The following is an 18,917-nucleotide window of genomic DNA, read 5'->3' as shown; positions in this document are numbered from 1 at the left end:
ATGGATGGGAGCAGCTTTACCAAAAATAATAAGCGCTTAAAAAGAGAACAGCTAAAATGAATCAGAGGAAAGAATGAAATATGAAAAGTCGGATGGTACTTAACAGAGGACGGGCATCTAGAGAGATTTAGAAGTAGATGGATGAGGAATTATAAGAAAAGCAGCACCGGGATGAAAGTAGAAACCAGAAAGAGTTTAATGAGGTACGTTAAACAAACAAAAAAAAAGGTTTTTAATCAAATTTTGAGTCAAGAGGTCATCAGAATCTTACGTTTCACTTAATTTACGATATCAGCAAAACTCCCACACGTAGCTGACTCGTGTTTGACTTTAATCCGTGTGCAGACGTGTCAGTCACTCCTGTGACTTCTAACGGGGATATGTGAGTTATGTGGTGCGTTTGAATGCGGTGTAACTTCAGATGTAGTTGTTATTTTCTCTGGCAGGCAGGAAACTGAGCAATACAGCCACATGATGAGTTTCTCTTGCATGTGGATGATGTTTATGATGATGAATTTTCCTCGTGTGAAGCCGTATTTTCTGATGGTGGAATCAGTTCAAGGGTCACACTTTGTGCAGCTTTTCATAACAGTTATTATTAAATGAGTAACCACTGGTGCTATGATCTATTGCATGTGTGTGTGTGTGTTTTTATTTTATTTATACTGGTCATTATTTCAGCTCCCCGGTGCTTCGGCTGCTAAACTCTGAGCATTAATCTCTGAAGTTGCAGAGAAGTGAGACAGATAACCTGCTGAAACAATAGGTCAGCCGCCGTGTTTATTTTTCTAGTGTTTTCATTGTGAATAATTTGTAATAATAAAAAGCCTAACTGTGATAAAATTGGATATGCTGCCTATTTATTTTAACTGTGAGCGAACACAAAGGCTCTGCTCCGTCAGTCCGCAGCGTTGAAATAACGATTTATGTCACATTCAGGTCAAGCGCTGCATTGTGAGCTCTGGCTTTATGGCGTATGCTCGCTTTGAATTACTGAACAAATATTTGTTGTTCTTATGGCCTAATCTGCTCAGGTTTGCTCTGTCGTTAAAACAAGTGTTTGAATATCAGAAATATCTTTGCGGTCTTTCAGTGTGAATATTTACAATGTCCTCCTAAGGGATGAAATGTTTTAATAGCATCTGCTTTTTTTTCTCTCTCTCTCTTTTTTCCAGGCCTTGGACCAGGACCGAACCTCCCTGCAGAAGGTGAAGAAATCAGTGAAGGCCATCTACAGTTCAGGTCAAGGTGAGACAGTCTGTTTCTAAATTTATCTGTCCTGATTGGGCTTTGGCTCGTGTTTGGGTACGCTTTAACAGCCCTTTCCAAAATGAAACCCCACAGGAAAGCCCATGATTTCTTAAATATCTCTAATAAATATGAGGATTGCTTGTTTTTTGTTTTTTTGTCTGGAACATTGCCGTTTGTAGGACAGATGGTGTTTTGTGTGTGTATCCAGGCTGTCCCAGAAACCAACACCTGAGTTTGTTTTGCTCGTTGCTGTGACATGGTTCCTCAGTAATTTTCCACTGAATACTTTTGAGAGCAGCCTCCTCCCTGCAAATTGACAGTTTCAGATGTTTGTCCCACAAAAAAGTTTGTTTGTTCTCCACAGAGAAGACCGAGTTTACCTTCATCTCAATGCCACTCTGCCGGATGAGAAACAAAGAACCGCTGGAACAGCTGGAAGTCAGCTGTTTAATAAGTTAGCTATTTATTACAGTCTTGAGTTTCTTTGGCTCCTCACAGCATCTAGTTAAAGTAAGACAAATACTTCATGTGATGTTAACCCTCTGAACCTCACAACCTGCTGTTGAGCTTGAAAGGCGCGCTGCCTTCTAAAAAAATCCCCAAAATTGCACCATTTGTTATAGCCAGAAGCTGTAAAAGCACAAAGAATCGTCAGATTTTCAACTTTCTGACAGTCTCCGAACTAATCATCTATGACTTCACACTCCAATGGAAAATTGTCCAAACCTAAGCTTGAAATCATGACATTTCATCAAAAAGTCTCATTTGAAGAGTCACTTAAATTAAACTATTTGCCAGATTATGTTAAAAAAAATAAAATAAAATCTGCAGGGATTTTTTGGGCTGAACTGCAGGCAGTGTTTACCCAAAACAGACAGGGTATGAAAACAAATTATGAGGTAAATAATAAAATATCCATAGTATGTAGAGTGGCCAGTTTTTCCAGCATTAGTAACAGCTGTGGGCTCATCGTAAAATGTTGCACATGTTGAATACAGAGTTTTAAAGTTTTGTAAAATAAACAATCAATTAAATGCAACTTGTTGTGCACATACATGGACCTTCGAACGAGAGAAGCCACAATTTTCCTCATCATGCATGTATTATAAACACTCAGTTAAAATTGAAACTCTTAAGACTCTGCTGGTTATTTTGGTGTCAGATGAACAGCTAGCAGCAGGTTACTGTGTTTACAGTAGAAACAAACTCTCAATGATAATTACTAAGTGGCACATGCAAATTGCACTTGAATAGCAAAAACAATTCAACAGAAGACTAATTGAAAAAAAGATATTACAAATATAAGAAATTAAAGTTTAATTTCCCCTTCTGCTCTCTCACTCATAGTCAACAGCGAGCAGAGGCTTAGTCTGGTTCACCAGATAATGTGAATGCTTGGCCCATGTATCCAGGACTCCAGCTGATAGGTCACATTTCCACATGCTAAGTGAATGCATGGAGTCTTTATGAATGTGTGTATCGTACATGTTTGCATTGTGATGACAATGAAAATGGGATTTATTGGTCAACACCAAGGATGTTAATGATGAATGGTTAGTCGATTAATTGTTGTTAATTAAATCGATTAAAAATATAGTAACTAATAAGTCAGTAGACAAAGGACATTATTGTACATTAGCTGCAGCACCTGGTTGTAGCATCAGGTCAAAGTTCCATTTGGGCAAGAGGAAAGTTACCAGGCAAAGGGCCACCATGACAAAGTGTTCTGTGATGCTTAAGGAGATCAACAGTTACTGGGATGGACAACACTTCGGTCTTTTATGGCATACATTACTGAGCTGCTTTTCAGGCTGACTACAACAGCTCTAACACCATAGGGAACAATGTACTTGATTCGTCACTAAATTAATAGATTATCGATTAATAACGCGGCTGATTATCGGTTAAGAAAATTATTAGAATTTTGCATCCCTTGTCAGCACTGTTTTCCTCACAACAACAGAATCCAGTAAAAGCAGCTGGTTAGCTTGTTGTTAAGTTGAAGCTTTGCAGCCTGTAACTCTGCCTCTAACGGCTCACTGTGGCTCCTTTTTTTTTTTTGTCCCACTGGCCTTGCAGAAATTGAAAACCATCTATCTTCTGATGGTAAAATGCAGAAAATAGCTGCCTTGTTTTACATGTCACATTTCCTGTGTCTGCGTCACAATAAAGGCCACTTCATGTTTTACAGATTGAAACCTTTTGATTCGAAGCAGCAGCAGCAGCAGTAGAAAACAAACAGGCACAGGGGGATGCATTTGCAGGATGATTAGATCAGGTTGCTCTGGATGAAAACGCTCGATGCCAGGTGGCTCATTCCTGTGTTCAGTTTCATTTCATTTGTGTTAAAAATCGTGTTTTTTCAAAGCTGCAGGGATCTGGTGCTTTTCCACCCAACATACGCTGTTTGTGCAATAAACTCTTCAACATAGATGGATAGTGCAACGTTAGAGCCACATTAGCAGAAACCACATGGGGATGAAATAAACTGGAATTAGCCTTTAATGCAGCTCTGATGCAAAACAAGGACAGCGAGCAATAAACTATTTGCTGCAATTTGAATCCGGTGCAAGAATTCCATTAAATCTTAAGTAATTACTGAAAGTGAATGTATACAGAAAAAAACTGTAAATTAGAGCTGCTGCAATTAATCGATTAAACAATTATCTGTCAGCCAATGAATGAATCGCCAACTGTTTTAATATTTGTGGTTTCTTTACTCCTCTCTGACAGAATCTTGGACTTTGATAAATGTTTTTTCCACATTTTCTAAGATTTTATAGGTCAAACAACTAACTGATGACTCAAGAAGATAAATGAGAAAGTAGGTTAGTTACAGCCCTACTGTAAATAGCAGTAAAATCGAGCCCTGTCTCATAAAATGATGAATATAATAACTTAATTTTTCAGGATTTAAAGGAAAGTTTAAGAACCTAAGCAGCTCCAGCTTTTGCACAACCACACACAAACAAGGAATACAGAATCCCTTATATCTTCATGTTACTCCCCCAAATTGCTAAACCCCAAATCCCCAGAAAACCATAAAAGAAAGGACAGAAAGTACAAAAAGGAAATGCAAAAAAAAGATTGTCCTCAGTTGTTTGTTTTGATTGTATCCGAGTTTCCACTATGATGAAAGTTCAAAATGGCTGCCGCCGGAATAGACTCTGCAGGGTTCTCGTCTCACCTGACCTCCCCCTCAGGCCTCCTCTCTGGATCTGGCAGCAGTGGAAACACCTTCCCCCTCCGCCTCCCCTCCGTCAGCAACTTAACGACAAGGACAGACGGATGCTGCGGTCTGACTGACGGCTCCCGCAGAGTCTCGCAGACCTGGAGAACCACACATCTTGTCACGCTGACATTAGCTGTACATAAAGACGGCTTTCTATTGTCAAAATTTATTAAACAAAAGTCTCTCTGAGGACTAGCGCTGATCGAAAATTGGCGAGCCAAGGTCACATATGTTTGTTATTGTTTCGCTTCTGTTGCTGCTCACATGAAGGTACTTCCCACTGCAGGATCTGAGCGTTTCTGCCACATCTGTCTAATTATGAACATCACGAGAACAAAGAATGGAGGTATTTTCTTTATCTGCCGCCCTTTTTCCTGATTTTCAAACTGTTGTTGCAACAAAATATTTCCTGTTTTGGAGATTCTTGGTTGTGAAGAATCTCCAAAACAGTCCAGGTGACGCAGATTCCTTGAAGATGTTTCTCTCATCTTAAGAAGTATTTACAGTTTTGACTGACTTGTCGGGAATTCCAGGAGTTTAAAAGAGGACTCCACCTACTCAGGGTTGTGCCGTTACAACATGGACAGTTTAAAAAAAAGAGATCAAACAGGACAAGATATGAAGCCTTTTTTACTTCATGCATATATTACCCACAATCCAATTCGACTACTCTGCTCTCAGCAGGCTTCACAAGTCTGATAACCTCCCCCCTTTTTTTAACTCCACACCCCCAGATTTTTTTTTAACTTGCAGTGTTCAGCCCCAATTTATCAGATTTTGTGCAGCGCTGCTTTTTTTTATCTTCCCAAGGCCTGTAAACACACTTTGATGTGGAGTTTAGCATCTGTTCGATCTTTCACACACTTGACAGCGTCGTTGCAATCACAGTTTATGTCACTGATAGTAGAAATATATGTGACAGTAATCTGCTATTGTGGTGGTTGAGATGCCTTGTCAGAAAGAAGGCCAACAGGTAGGGCTCTCGTTTTGGATATTATCCTTCCATCCATTTTCTTCTGCTTATCCAGAGTCAGGTTGAGGTGGCAGCAGGCTAGGCAGGGCATTCCAGACATCGGTCTCCAGTTTCTATTGTCCAGCTCCTCCTGGGGGATCCCAAAGGGCGTTTTCAGGCCCATTGAGATATATAATCCCTCCAGTGGGGTATGGCTCTACCCAGGAGGGATAACCTCCAAAGGAAGGTGCCCAGGAGTCATCTCAATCAGAACCGCCTCCACTAGGTCCTCCGACGCAAAGGAACAGCGACTCCACTCCAAACTCCCCCTTAATGTCTGAGCCCACGGAGGAAACTCAGTTTGGCTGTTTGTATCAGCAGCTTCTTTCTTTCTTTCGGTTGCTATGCAGAGCTCATGACCACATATGAGCACAGGAACACTGATCAACTGGTACATCAGCAACTTCACCTTTCTTCATTGACCCAATCTGTCCATCTCATGCTCCATTTTACTGTCACTCCTTTGCTTGGGGCAGCAACTCACAGCAACCCAGAGGGAGCAATTCACCAGTTTCCAGCAGAGAACTATGGCCTCAGACTTGGAGGTGCTGATTCTCATTGTGGCTGCTTCACACTTGGCTGCAAACCACGACCTTGTGTGTTGAAGGTCACGGTCCAAACAGAACTACGTCATCTGCAAAGAGCGGATGCATGCCGATTTTTGATACTAGTTCTTAAATGTCTTTACTAATGCCAGGACAGTACATTTATTTGATACCTTTCTTTTGACAAATATAAAAATGCTGTCATGCAAAGTCCTGTAAAGTGAAACCTGATGGTTGTGTGGTTTAGGTGCTTATGACAAGAATGAAAGTGATCTCCTCAGTTTGACTTCCACTGGGCTCTTTGCTGCATGCCACTCCCCTTGTTCCCCCTTACATTTCCTGTCAATCTCTACTACAACTATTTAATAAAGGCAAAAAGCCAATCTTCTACCATGTTCACTGTCTAAACACAAGCAGGTTTTTCAAATAAGTTGTCCCAATGAAACAGTAAAAGTATGTTCACTGTCATTGTTCCTGTTGCTCTACTTGTCGCCAACACCAGCAGTAAACCCTGTCAGGCTGTAGCTTAAACTTCTAGTCCTCTACACTCCAAGCTAATCGTGCTAATCATCAGCCAGAGTTCAGGGGAGGTAAACTGACCACTTTTTTGGCCTTTGCTCTCTGTTTCCAATGCAGATCACGTCCAAAATGAAGAAAACTACGCCCAGGCTCTGGACAAATTTGGTAGCAACTTCATCAGCCGGGACAACCCCGACCTGGGAACAGCCTTCGTCAAGTTCTCCTCCCTCACCAAGGAGCTGTCTGCCCTACTGAAGAACCTGGTGAGTCCAGCATGTCAACGCTCACAGTATCATTAAAACAAATGGCTTAGGGAGGCTGTCCCGCTGAATGCTTCTGCCTTAAAGGATAGAAAGATAACAACGTCCAGCTTATTTTTCATGTCTTCACTTGTTAAAGTGGTTTAGGATTTGGGTTTAAGGTGAAGATTAGGATTACATCAGGTGAGGGGTTAATGCTGGGTGTGTAGTGGAGAGAATAAACAGCTGTAGTCAGAAAACGCAACACAAGAAGTACATGTGTTTGTACAGGTTCCAGCTGAACAAGACATGTTCATTGATCTCTACACAAAACAATCTAAAATTCGCCTACGCAGTCAAAACCTTCACCGCAGTCGGACAGTATAGCTGACTGCGGATATATCTGCCTCAGAGGCTTGTATTTTTATTTTTATTTTCCAGACGGGCTCTTATCTGCCTGCCGTGAATTCCCCCTGACGTTTCTGTTGAATAATGTGTCCTGTTTGAATCCTCTGTGAGTGATTGTTGTTGGACGAAGAACCAGACCCCGCTCGCTCTCTCTCTCTCTCTCTTCCTGTGTGGCTGACAGCGAGATTAGACTCCATAAATACACTTGGCAGCTCCAGCAACAACTGTGTATACGTTTCAGTGTGTGTGTGTGTCCATGCATAAACTAAATCACTCACCTGTCAACACTACCTGCATATGGCTGGAAAGTGAAATTATCTCTCTTCTCTCCCTTGGCCTCGTCGTTTTCATTTTGAGTATTTCACTGAAAGAGTTTTTCAGACTTCAATAACTGCACCCTGAGGGCAGCTGGTATGCTCGTGTAGTACAAATGAGTATTGATGACTAGTGCTTGTCCTAGATGTCCGACATGTGTTATCAGCTTCAATGTAAGGATTTTACAAACGGATCTGGCTGGATTTTCTGCCTCTTGTTCATTTCCTTTCTGAGAATTGTGCGGTTAGAGAAAGCAGAAGAGACAGTGACAGTTTCCAGGATGGGCTGTTAGAGCACACCGGCAGCCGGCCAGTGAAAGATTGATTCTGACTTTAGCCATATGCAAGACAGGCACTTAAGAAGCACATTAGCGCCCATTAGGCGTTGTTTACTTCCTTGACCGCTGCTGTGTGTCTGTGTGGACTTGGCTAACTACAACAGGGACTTAAATGCTTAGTACTGTTGTAAATGACCTTGCTGATCCTAATGGTTAGAGCTGCTGAGCGTAGCTGAGGCAACCCGAGCTGCTGGAAACGTCAAGCTTTTGCTAATTCTTCTGCAGACTAACCTGCACTGGGGCTGTTTTGTAGGTGGAATGTTGATATTATGTTGAGTCAGCAGAATGTGTGGACGCATTGCACTGAAGGTTAAAAGATCACGCTGGTGTTTTTCTGCATTTCTCGAGTCATTAAAAAGTCCAAAATCAGCAATGTGCCTCTCTAAATACTTTGTGACTCCCTTTAACTTAACCAAAAGCCCAGAAGTTCTCACTGAAGACTTTTATGCTGCACTAATCAATACATTCATATTCATTAAAGGTTGAGTAGCTATATGTAATATAGAAGTAGACCTATAGACAATTTCTACCTGACTATGCAGTTCCCTTTATCTATATAGAGCATCTTAGTGTCTTTTAGCTTATTGTTTTGGTTCACTGCTTTCATCAGTCCTTTCTAGCCAACAGAAAAAAGCTGCAATAAAATTCACTGTATGCTGCCTGTCCAACACCCAACAGCAGTGAGACAAAGTTAGCAACTAGTTGGCAAACATAGGGGAGCATTTAGCAGGTAAACAGCCAGATATTTGTGACAGTAGTTGAAACCAAAAACAGAACTGTAGGGAGAATAAATATTGGACCTGCATTCATTAAGTGGCCAGAAATAAGGCCCAGCATTGATGTTGGTGTTGCTGTGTGTCTGCTGCTTGTGCGTATAAGTAACTATTTGCTGGTGTGTTTGCTATAATAACTTAGTTTTGTGTTTACGGCTTGTTCTATTGGTCCTGAGTTGCCAAAAGTTTTTTTTTTTTTTTTTTTTAAAGCTGGGGACTGCAGTTTTTAGCCAAAAGGCAATAAAAAGTCCTGCACCTCTACGCAAACAGCAGAACCACGGCTAGAAGTAAAATGTCTTCTGTATAATAGGACACAGTTATAATGCCATAAATCATTAAAAATATATATGCATTATTGTTTTCTAATATTCATTTTAACTGAAACAAAACTAAAATCAACATGAGCACCATTTTTCCAAGTGCCCACAGGTGTTACTCAAGACTAGAAAAAATGATGACTGTAGATATTTTACTACTTAGATTTTTTATTTGTTTTCATATTTGTTTCCTATCTGCTCTGTGTAAACACAGTCTGCAGTTCAGCCTAGTTCAGCCAAATAGTGACTTAGTTTTTGTTACACAACTGTTGGTCGCAGCAGAATCACTACTAGCATCAGAGTTGTGCAGTGGAACACCAAAGTTTTTGTTTTGTTGCAGAATCTGATTACGACAAACGGTTTATTTTTGGCAATTTTTTCGATAAGACATGTAACATAAAGTGATTTTGACAAAACACTATATTACTAAGCTGAGATTTAAGCAGTTTTCCTGATGCGTCAGCACATCAAAGGTGAATAAATCTAAGAACATCATGTTCTTACAGTTTCTGGCTCTGATAAATTATGTCATTTTGAATTTTTTTTTTTAAGGATAATATGCCCATGAAAAACCTGCCGGCAGGCTTTGAGGCTCAGAGGATTAAGACACATTTAGTTTTGGCAGCAGGATGGTGTATGTGGTAAACTCCTGTATATTTGCGGTTTAAATTAGACTACAGTGCTCATGTTCATTGTACAGAAAGAACGCCCAGTGCAACAGTGTGGCTCACTGATGTGTATTTAAATATTTTTTGGGACAACAGCGTAGCTCTATTGCTCTGAGAAAGGAGTTATATTAAGCTTTGGCTACGCAGACAGTACTTGTTTGTAAGATCAGCTCATTGTTGGTTTTTGTCTTTTGGTGGTTTTAGTTGGCAATCCTGTTTCCTTGCCTTATTATAACTCCATGTTTCCCTCCTGTTTCCTCTTTCAGCTCCAGAGCCTCAGCCACAATGTGATCTTCACCCTGGACTCGCTGCTGAAGGGTGATTTGAAAGGCGTGAAAGGGGTAAGATTTACAGTAAAACTGTTTCTCTTCCTGCTGTGTTTTTTTTTCCATCGCTCTCTCTTCCGGGCCCCCCCAGTGTTACGACTCAGCAGTGGGGCAATAGATGCCTCGTCAGCACATCTCTGTATCCATCTCTCAGCTTCTGTGCCTGTGATAAAGAGAGCTACGAGAGAGAGGCGGAGGGGAGGGTTTGGAGACGAACTCTCCTTTCAAAAGATCACACTGTAAATCTCGCAGATGTAAACACTGCCTTTGTGTTGTGCTAGAGGCGAGTGCCGAGTTACTGGGTCATGAACCCTTGATGCTGGAGGTACAAGGAGGGGCGTGGTCGCTCGCCGGGCATCCAGGCCATAAATCCTGAGCAGAGGGAGGCATTCGCAAGGCCTCAAGCCGAAATCCAACTCTACAAATAAGTCCGTCCCCATGGAGAGCTCTTTGTAGTTTGCTAAATCTTGTCCTTCTGTGTTTCTGCAGGACATAAAGAAGCCCTTTGACAAAGCGTGGAAAGACTACGAGGCCAAGTTGTAAGTAGATCATTAAAATGTGCTGTTGTAACCCTCCATGTTTGCACCATCTAGCTCATTACAGGGCGCTGAATAATGGATCAAACACTGTTGATAATGCGCGGCAATATTGTTTGGATGCTCCAGGAGTGTCACAGAAGTTACCGCACACAAACACAAACACAAACACCACGGGCAGAAGTGCAGCCATTTAGTGACTCGCTCTGTTCTGTGTCAGTACAAAGATCGAGAAGGAGAAGCGAGAACATGCCAAGCAGCACGGGATGATCCGCACCGAGATCACCGGCGCTGAGATCGCAGAGGAGATGGAGAAGGAGCGGCGTCTCTTTCAGCTCCAGATGTGTGAGGTGAGTCATAAAATGAGTCCGTTTTGCTTTTTTTTTTTTTTTTAAAAACACAGAGCAACCTGCAACTACACTATGTCATCTCTGGATACGTATGAATCTGTGATTTCACCAACAATGAGGCGTGACTTTACTCTTATGCTGTGGTTTATATTTTTTACGCTACATGTGTCTGATCCTTTTTACACAGAAATTAGGACGTGTACAGAGGAATTAACTTTTTCGTATTAAACAGGCTTTTGATCGCTCTGTTGATATTGATTTTCCAGTATCAGCTGATGGTTGCTTAGTAACTTTACCCCTTACAGAGTCTGCAGTAATTTGTAAGTGTCAACTGGCCTGTAAAACACAAACTCAGTGGGTCCAGAATCAGAAGACACACAAAAAAAGTCACTAAAACCAAAGCTTACCATCCACTTTGGCCACAACCTCACATCCGCTGCACGTGTAGCCAGTAAAAAGATACAAGCTGCACCATGTCCACTCCGCACACGCTAGAAAATATTGATGTAGATAAAGCATTATGGAAATATCCACCTCACAAGATGAAAAGTCAGCTGCTTGCTGCTAGTGTGACCTAACTGCTATATTGGGATCTAACTACACCGCTATAAACAAGTAAAGATGTTTATTAATAGCAGGAGCAAATGTAAGGGCCCATGCATCCAATGTCATTATTTTAGAAACTCTATACAGAGGTATAGATGGCTGACAAATTAAAGGAAAATCCTGAATGCTTGACCCAACACGGAGGGGATCCGGTGGCTCTGTGATGCTGAAAGGGGCATTTTGTTGGCATGGTTTAGGTTCAGTTGTCCCCTTAGAGGTAGAAGTCACTGCAAAGCAATACAAAATTGGTCCAACAGATCAACAATGGGAGTTTTTGGGCCAATGTGTCAGACAGTTCTCGCCACAGCCATCATCACAAGAACAAATGATAGTGTTCATCCCAGTCCCAGAGACTTGGAGAATCAATGCCAAGGAGAACCAAAGCTGTTTTGGCAGCACATGGTGGCCCAACACCTCACTAATACACTTAATGTTGGTTTTTCCTTTAATTTGTCACCCATCTGTAGATCAGAAGGTGTAAATCGAGACAATGGGATGGCCATTTCAGATCAAAAAAGCAATGACGAATATTGTAAATAAATGTTATATAAGCTCAGCAGATTAAAACTTTCATGTGTTGTGTAGCTTGCCCATTGATTAATGTGTACTTCATGGTTTGGGCACGCTGTGGTTCAACTGACATAAGCTCTCATTGTTTAATAGCCACACCTTGTACAGTTTGCAGTGTCTAAGCCAGGGTTTGAACTGTTTTGTCGATGGTTTTGTGGGAATGCTCCATCACGTTTTAAATGTATTACCCAGTAAATATTCAACTTTGGCTACACTTTAAAAAATGATATCGCAAATCAAATCACAATATCTGTCAGAAAAATTAGTTTGGCCCTACTTTCTTAGCAGTAATCGTATTTGGGTCGCAGGTTAGTTTGTCAAAAGTGCAGCTTTGTGTACAATTACGCTCGATTTAGCTGCCATCTCATTGTAAGTATGAGGATTATAAATAATACCTTCTTATTTATGCTGTGTTAGGTCATGCTCACACCAGCATTGCAATTAAAACGACATCCTCATCCTGGAATAAAAGGCTAACTCTCACCTGTCAAGGCGCCAGTTCTAAAATTAACACATTAGATCATTAAACCCATACAGTATGTAAAGTCCTTCACCAGTTTCTTCTAGATTTTAAACTCGAGCTGATTTTTTTCCTCTCAGATGATTTGAATAATGTATATTAAATCTATAACACGTGCGGCACCATGTGTAGGGATTACAGCTGTGCCAAAAGATACAGCTGTACCGACATTAATTCATGAGAAAAGTATGTGTTTCACCAGTGTGATTGTCAGTGGATGAGATTAGGAAAATACAACACAAAAAAGCTCATGACACAAGATATTAAAGCTTGTACCGAACAATCAAACTGGTTTCCTTTAATTTAAATGTTTTCAGATGTTGCTCTGGTTCTTTGAACATGTCGTTCTTTGGTGTTAGTGCACAAAGACTGAACTTAAAGAATTCTGACAGCGAGTATTAAGTGTAAAACAAATGCGAAGTCTTTTTGTGCCCATGAGAATCAGAACAAACTGTTAGAGCTCACTCTGCTTTGCCAAAAGCTTCTCGAGTGGTGGGTGGCGACGCCTACGCCTTGTTCACTGTTTTATCCTGGTAGGATTTTTTACTCAAATTACATAATGGACCAATGGCTGTTGCACTGCTGTTGGCTGTGTGAATTATTCACTAGAAAACTCACTGCAGTCCTTTTGTGCCCTGCCATGCTGATCTGCCCTCCTCTCAGTGTGACTCTCAAGTATTTTCTTGCCCACATTTTCCACCTGTGTGCAAACTTCTTATTCTGTTACAAAGAGCGTATTGTGTGGCTGATCAAGTCAGATTTAGTTACCAGTAGTGTTTTCCAGTAAGTGCTAAAGCTAAACACGAAACAAGAGAAGAATACAAATGACGGACACAAGCCTATAGCCATGCTCGTGTCTCTGTGAGGCTGAGCTAAATGCCAAGAACAGCATGTTAATGTTCTCACAGTGACAATGCAAAAATGCTGATGTTTAACAGGTGTTTTTACCTTCTCAGTTTAGCAAGTTAGCATGCTATTCACTAATCTGAATGGTGGCTTTACACTTTAACCCATATGTACATTTCCTGATGAATACAGTCAGTCCCTTTGGTTTATTTTGGTCTCTACCAACTCCTAAGAAAAATATCTGTCTCTTTAGCTGCTAAATTCTCCTCTATGTTTACCAGCCAACCTTGTCTGCTTGGCAGCTGGTGACTTAGAGCTTTTTTTTTTCCCTACAAGAAGCTCCTTGCTCCAAAACAGTAAAGCCAAACAGTGGGGAAAAAGCTGACTATAAAGCTTTGTAAAGACCAGAAAATCTGTAGATTTTGGTGATTGTTATCTGCTGGTTCAACACTGTGACTCCTCCAGCATCCCTCTCACATTGCCGTTTCATGCATTGTTTGAAAAACGTTTGAACCAGCACTTGAAACAGATTTATCTTTGCATGATTTCCGAAGACCCACTCATCCGTCACTGCATTATCCAATTTTACAATCCGCCTCCGGTTGATGCAGGATGCCAAAAACGAGTTGTAGCTCCCACATTACATTAGCACTGGCTTCCTCTTTTTGTTGGCTTCCTCAGCTGCAGATTTAATTTAAAAAAAAAAAACGAATCATCTTCAGAGCCTTGCATGCTGGTGCTTTAACATGCAGTACGATACTGATTAGCTGCGTCCCCTCGGCGCTGCATGAGTCCTCTGAGCTGGCCTTTGTGGTTTTGGCCACTTGTTTCTGAACTTAGCCTCACTGTAAATGCTAGTTTGATGACTCTGTGGTTTCAAGAATGTATTTGTCTAAAAAAAAAAACACACATCAAAGGATGATATAACGAGAACATAACCGGCCTGTTTCTATACATATATGATCTGTTTACAGTTCAGCATAGAGAACAAATATAAGGAGTTTATAAAGCCGGATATCTACGTAGCTGCTGATGCATCTATAGAGTCATTAATATCTATAATTCAGAGATGTCAAGCCACTTCGGATAATGTGTTTCAGGGGGTTTGCTGGGTCATGGAAATTTAAATCTTTATCATTGATTCGTAGGGTTGTGCTGTGAGATGAGATAAATGAGCTACTGTTCAGAGTTTACCATAATATATGCAATAGTTGCCATCCCTCATTGTGTTGGCTTTTAATAGAATTATATATTAATGATGGCAGTTTGCAGATTTTTGCATCATAGTGATAAATATATTTAAATTAGACTATAACATTCACATGTGCCTTGAATGTCTGCCTTATTTATCTTTATTTTGCAGCATAGAAGATGCTCTACAAATTTAAGTAGGCACGAGAATAATTAAAAACATCTGATATTCTGTGAATCAACAGTCATGTCGGCTGGAAATATCAGTGCTGCAGTTGTTGTGTGCGGGGCAGTGGCCGCAGTCAGTGGTACAATCTGTTCATCCCACTTAACCTCATTTCTCTCCGTTGCGTGCTCTCTCACACACTCACTCTCTCTCCATGTTACTCAATCACCAGATTACAGGATGCTCTCACTCTCTCACCCTTTTCATCCTACGCCGTCAGTGAAGGAGTGTGGAAAGGCAGGGCTCAGCAGGCTGCATTATATTCTGCCCAGACACGGCAGCAGCGCGAACGTCGCTGCTCATTCACACAAAAGAGTCCAAACACGCACATGCGGCAGCGCTCGTCCAAAACACTGAACCCACACAAGCCTCAGACAAAATGTGGATAATCTCCCGGCCAACAAGCGCCGTCAGGCAGACAAAGGGACAGCACATGCGTCCATACATGCACGCACACACATGCACTCATGCGTACTCTAACACATGTGCATCCACACATGATCTAAGGAGCAAAGTGAAAGTGTATGTACCCTCAGAAGCTTCAGAGACGCATTGTGTAATAGATTAAATTCTTCCTGTAGAGCTGGAAGTGGTCTTTAGCTATGACTCTTTGGAAATCTCTATGGATTGGTGCGCCGTGGGATTAGTTTAAGATAATCTTTTATTCGTTTGTTTGGTGGCAGCACTGTCTGAAGACATTTGTTTTGAATCCTCAGACACCCAGACAGAGCATACAGCCTACAAAGCATTTCCTCTGGAGGCATTTCCTTTTTTTTTTATGATGCTAATGTAAAATATTTCTCATCACTCTTTTGAAACTTTATTTAGATCAAGGCAAAGGGATGGTATTCTCTTGTTCTACAAGGCATTTTCCACAGTGTTTACCAGTCTGGTCCCCACTTCCACAGTGTCAAGGCAGCCTTGGCTTGTACATCAAAGCCTTCATGAAGCATATGTGTGCTCAGATGCGATTATCATAATGCAAGGTGCTCATATTATAAGTGTCTATGGCGAAGCAGGAGCCTTGCTGCCTGTGTCTGAGCGCTGCCATGTTGTACCTCATTAAAACAAAAAATCCTTTAAACATACCCTGAGTTTCAACTCCTGGCTGAACTCTGCACCTTTCCTCTTCCTGCAGTACCTGATCAAAGTAAATGAGATCAAGACCAAGAAAGGAGTGGACCTCCTCCAGAACCTGATTAAGTATTACCACGCACAGTGCAAGTAAGTACCACCTTAATCCCCAGAACCCAAATGTGCGACACTCCTGTCATGCGCATCACACCCACGAAAAAATATCTGAGAACATGTTAAAGAAGTGGGTTGCCGCCTCTCTTCCCATCTCTGCAGCTCTTCATGTCAAATTTCTGTCTCCTGTATGATTCACAGATCTTGAGGGCGTTCAGTTGCGTACATATATATATGTGTATATATAGAAATATATATATATATATATATAAATCTCATAAATATGCACAGGTCATCATACAGATACGTTCTGACAGCGGTGGGATTTGGCGGGTAAATAAAGTGGGTGCTCTCTGTGCCAGAACCGCAGCTCACACCGGCCCGTGACAGAATGACAGATTTTCTCTCGGCGTTGCTATGTCCTGTCATAACACTGGGACAAAACAATATACTTTACAGTTAATCTGTTCAACCTGGGCCTTGATGGATGGACGTGCCGCAGTAGTGATGGATTAGAAGTATTGGGAGACTGGATGCAGAACTGAGGACAGTGCGTAACTGATCGCAGCCTGAGAAGAAGGAAACAATTTGTATTTAATCTGAGGCACTTCAGTTATATTTTACAGTTGCAAGAAAAGTTGCAGATGCCAAAAATCTTCTCGTACTTGCCAGTATACTATTGATGCATGTAATATAAGATTATAGCCACACATTAATATAAACAAACTGGCATGTTTGCTTTAAAATGTAAGGTACCTAAATCGACAAGTGGACCAGAAAGTCTCTATGCAGTTTTACGCAGGGTTGAGATGTTATTCCTTATTCTCTGCAACAAAAAGGCAGAATAAAAGGTGAAAAGAGGGTACTACTAAATACTTACTGAACAACAAGTAAAATAAAGACATTTTCAGCTATCTAGGTCAAAATTGAGCAAGAAGTCAAGCCAGGTGAATCATTTTCTATAACTGCAGCATAAACACTTAAACTGTCCATTGTGACAGTTTGCAAGGTCAACAGTGCTCAACACGGAGAGCTGGGTCGAGTGGGAGGAGACATGTGGGATCCTCGGCGTAGAGATTGAAGGAAAACAAGCAGAGGCAAGATGCGGCGGAGAAAGTAATGAAAAGAGGAAGGGAGATGTATGTTCCAAGAAGAAGAGAGCAGTGGGCTGTGGCTGGAGAAAGAGAGAGGGAGGTCATTAGCGGTGATTTGTGGCGGCAGCGCTGCATCGAAGTGTGTACTGCTGACAGATCTGTAATGGATTTCAGGATGTGCTAAGCACCTCTGCAAATCTGCCGAGGACTCGGACGGATAAAATTTCTGTGCCAAGAGCCAAAGGTGCCAGAACGAGCCCAGCTATACATTAAACTGCCCCGATATCTCTCTCTGCGTGTGACCTTCATAGTGGCCAATCGGAGCACTTTGTAACGCATGACATTTGTTAAGTAGTAATTCTCATAAATGGCTGATCTACATCTCTATGAATGTTAATGCCAGTGAGATTCACATGTATTCTCTGTTCTCCAGTTTCTTCCAAGATGGCTTGAAGACAGCGGATAAGCTGAAGCAGTACATTGAGAAGCTGGCAGCTGATCTCTACAATGTAAATACTCAATTCCCTTCCATCTGATTTTAGTCTCCTGCTCATTAACTGATTAGATTATTCAGGAAAATCATGGAAAGTGCAAAATAGTCTTTGTTTTTATCAGATCGACATCGTGTTTAGTCCTAAATATGTGCTGGAAAGCTCTGAAAAAAAGCTAGTTTGTTGACCTTCAATATGATTCCAGGAAAAGTATGTAAATCTGGACTAACTGAAATAGCCAAATGTTGACATGCAAGTCATTAGAAATGATCAGTAAAGCAAATGTTGTGCTCTGTCGCTGAACATTTGAACAGGATGAGCCTACACGGACTGCTGACCGCCCTTTATTGTACACAATTCTGCTGTGCTTTCTCCTGAGGCAGCAGTTTGACCATAATATAACGCTCCTGCAGTTCTAAAAACAAAAGAAGTTGAGCTGTCTGTCATGAGTCAGGATCTCCAGGAAGCCAGTAAACCTCAAGCATCCAACGATGGTAACGCCTGGGAAAGTAGAAGTCAGACAAAGGATTTCCACCCTGTCCTGATTGCTCCCAGTAAATACAATTATCAGGCATTCTATTAGATTATATGCACTGGAAGCTATCGGTGCCAAGGGAATCTTTGGTCTTTAGTTTGTTTTTTAAATCTAGCACCTGTAAAAGGTTTTTGGATGTGTGAATTTGCCGAAGCCTGATGAAGTTACACAACTCCGAAACTTGACACGAGTGTAGGAGTTGGATTGTAAGTGACAAAATAACGTAAGAAACTGAGAGCATCTCTCAAAGGAACAATAAGCGTGCAACTGTGCTCATTTTTTTTTTACAAAATACAGGACTGGGAACCAGCATTTTATTAGAGCAATAAATGACTTCATGTAAACACAGCTAGTACTCTCTCAGTATCTTTCCCTCACTCTCGTATTTTTTCCTACGCAGATCAAACAAACTCAGGATGAGGAGAAGAAGCAGCTGACCGCCCTGCGAGATTTGATCAAGTCCTCCCTCCAGTTGGATCAGAAGGAGGTATGCAGGTCACACCCGGCCACACAGAGCCAAATTTAAACCCAGTTCTTGCCAGGCCAGCCCAAACGGAGCTATACTGACCTAAAAACAGCCACGGCAGACCTGAATCAGTCCTCCCAGTCAGACTGAAACGCGCTTTTTCACGTTTTAACCGCACACTTTGTCTCACTCTGGCAACTACCAAGTTTGGAGCTTGTCTCCTGCAGCACAGAGCGAGTGCCCAGTGCTGTACCATGCTGGTAGCCAGTGTGTGGTAGGCTTTGCTGGTGACCAGTGTTGTGCCTCACTGGCTGCTCAGTGGAGAGCCCGACTCACACACACACACCTAAAACACC

The 18,917-nt window shown here is 41.5% G+C and overlaps 1 protein-coding gene across 1 annotated transcript in view; it reads left to right on the top strand.

Moving 5' to 3' along the window:
- Window positions 1-1,175: 1,175 nt before the first annotated feature.
- Window positions 1,176-18,917, top strand: part of asap1b (ArfGAP with SH3 domain, ankyrin repeat and PH domain 1b) — a gene marked incomplete at its 5' end in the record, with an annotated part of 47,370 nt that continues 29,628 nt past the window's right edge. Inside the window, 8 exons of the mRNA XM_008298488.1 lie at window positions 1,176-1,248; window positions 6,677-6,822; window positions 9,883-9,957; window positions 10,432-10,481; window positions 10,699-10,828; window positions 15,926-16,011; window positions 17,503-17,578; window positions 18,496-18,582. Of these exons, the coding sequence (XP_008296710.1) occupies window positions 1,176-1,248; window positions 6,677-6,822; window positions 9,883-9,957; window positions 10,432-10,481; window positions 10,699-10,828; window positions 15,926-16,011; window positions 17,503-17,578; window positions 18,496-18,582 (723 nt within the window). The remainder of the gene's footprint in view (window positions 1,249-6,676; window positions 6,823-9,882; window positions 9,958-10,431; window positions 10,482-10,698; window positions 10,829-15,925; window positions 16,012-17,502; window positions 17,579-18,495; window positions 18,583-18,917) is intronic.

Source organism: Stegastes partitus, unplaced genomic scaffold (assembly GCF_000690725.1).
Source record: "Stegastes partitus isolate 25-593 unplaced genomic scaffold, Stegastes_partitus-1.0.2 Scaffold1321, whole genome shotgun sequence".
NCBI classification, from domain to species: domain Eukaryota; kingdom Metazoa; phylum Chordata; class Actinopteri; family Pomacentridae; genus Stegastes; species Stegastes partitus.
The sequence above is the reverse complement of the archived record's forward strand: the minus strand, read 5'-3'. Positions and strand labels throughout refer to the sequence as shown.